We start from the raw sequence: 2342 nt of genomic DNA, 5'->3' as shown, positions 1-2342 counted from the left end.
ATAATTTAGTCTCTAAAGGTTTGAGAAACAGAACAATGTAGTGAAGAAAAAATAGAAAGTACTAAGCAAAGCTATGGTATCCCAAAGATGTTGATAACTATAAGCAATAAAAGAAAGAGAGAAAATTAGCATACCCTTCAATCAATTTCTTCAATTCAGGAAGCAGCTTATTATCTCTTAATCCATCTATGTTTCTTGATATTAGATCAATTGATGAAATAGCTACATCAATTTCTGAGTTCAAAAGCTTGACAGAAGAAAGAGTATCATCAATCTTATCAAACTCAGAACCTCTACCATCCAGATCTTTTAGCTTCTTGTACTGCCTTTCGTATTGAATTCGAAGCTTTTCTACAACCTGTCATCAATAATATCAAGGAAAATATCAAGTTCTTGAATGTATATATCCTGTTATGAAAACAAGCAATGTCTTACCATGATTGCACCAGAGAGTTTCTTTTCCCAAACATAAAGTTCCTCCAAGGTGGATGAAAGGTCACTAAATGATGTATGAACATTGTTTTTCATGGACAAAGCCTTTGCTCTAGAAGGTTTGTATAGCATATACGAAAGGATTAAACTCGTCTTTACTGAAGGGAATATCGGCCGCAGGACACAAGAAGCAAAGGCTGCAAGGCAATAATGAAAATCAAGATAAGTTCTTGCTCATTCCATATGTGATAACATGTAACAAGTAAATATCTAACATATAATATTTTAGGGACATTTAGCAACAAAGTGATAGGAAAAAAAAAAAACAAAACAAGGAACCAAATACTAAAAAGACTAAAACACATAAAATTCAATCATAATAAACACAATTGATGCAAGAGATCTTACCCCTTAATTTGGAGCTTTTAGGTTTATATGGTAGCTTGCCAACTTCCATAAGTGATTTGAATTCTTCACCAGAATCAAATAGATTTTTGAATTCATTATTTACTTCTAGCATTGCTTCCTTAAGATCTATCTTGGAAATAGAAACTGGTGTAGCAGTAGCAGGACACTCACTGCATTGTTCTGTTGTTTTTTCTGCTTCAGATTGTGCATCTTCTCCAATCTTAGCCTCATTTTCAGTTTCCTTCTCATCAAACACTACTGACATTGCTGAGCTTTGTTCATAAGCTTCACTTTCCTCTTCTAATTCTGGAATTCCTTCCCTCTCCCTCACTACACTCTCATTGATATCTTGATCATATGCATTGAAATCATATTCCATGCCAAATGGATCCAAGAAATCCCATGTAGAGTTGTTTCCTTCAGTTCCATTTTTCTGAGGATCTTCTACAAACATTGTAGATGCATTTGTACCATCATGCATAAATCTATCATTATGGTAAACAAAACACATTGGTTGTTCCAAAGGTTCATCATTGAACCAATTTCCACACTTTGGGGTCTCTATTTTATTTGCAAAATCCAACCTTTGACTATGATCTTCACTATTATGATGATTATGATCATGATGATGAGTACTACTACAAGATGAAACATTGGAAGTCACATATGAATCAAAATCATGATCATAAGTGCAGCAATCTCCATCATCATATTCAAATTTACATGAGGTAGATTCCAATAAGCATTTCTTTTCTTCTTCTTCTTCTTCTTCCTCTTCAGATTGATTAATTTCGGATAAAGATATGTTGGAACAATCAGCACAAATCACTAATTCTTGATCAACATAACGGTTAAGTGCATCACCAATTTTCAAAAGGGACTCTAAATACTCAACAAAGGATGTGGCAAAATCATACCTGAAATTCTTAGCTTTTTTGATAAACTCCTTCCTCTCTTTGCATAAACTCACTAATTGTGAAGATTGTTGCAACTTTGGTGCTCCTTTGGCCATAGCAAATAAAACCAATTAGTAACATATGAGAATTAGAGAAGCTTAATTTAAATAATACTAAGTTAAGATCAAATAGAATCAAATGCAAAACAAAAACAAATAAGAGAGAGATTTCTGCGAGGCAATTGTTTTGATTATTTGAGAAACAAATATTTGTATTGTGTTTACTATTTAGTTAGTATCTAATGTAAAGAGGGTAACAATGCATGTATGGATTTCAAAGAATCTAAGCAATAAATATGGAAAAATAGTTGCAAAAAATCATACACATATGCACACTTTTTTTTTTAATGGAGCTTATTAAGAAAAAGTATAGGTAGACAATTCGATACTCTTTATATAAAAATTATCATAATGGATTTATAAACATAATGAGTAAATTAAAATTATAAATATTTAGTGTTTGAGATTTAGGATTTGCATTATTTGCTATATATTTTAAATAACACTATATATTATTAAATTTGGAGTTTATAACTATAAAAAATTA

At 31.3% G+C, this 2342-nt stretch overlaps 1 protein-coding gene across 1 annotated transcript in view; it reads right to left on the bottom strand.

Annotated features, from left to right (window-relative positions):
• LOC107611738 overlaps positions 1 to 682 on the bottom strand; it is a 1868-nt gene extending 1186 nt beyond the window's left edge. The window contains exons 1-2 of the mRNA XM_021108373.1: positions 415 to 682; positions 135 to 358 (exon numbers count right to left, since the gene is read on the bottom strand). Coding sequence (XP_020964032.1) covers positions 135 to 358; positions 415 to 564 — 374 coding nt within the window. The 5' untranslated portion in view covers positions 565 to 682. The remainder of the gene's footprint in view (positions 1 to 134; positions 359 to 414) is intronic.

The sequence above is a fragment of the Arachis ipaensis genome, chromosome B08 (genome assembly GCF_000816755.2).
Source record: "Arachis ipaensis cultivar K30076 chromosome B08, Araip1.1, whole genome shotgun sequence".
Classification (NCBI taxonomy): Eukaryota; Viridiplantae; Streptophyta; class Magnoliopsida; order Fabales; family Fabaceae; genus Arachis; species Arachis ipaensis.
Note: the sequence above shows the minus strand (reverse complement) of the source record. Positions and strands in the feature narration are given on the sequence as shown.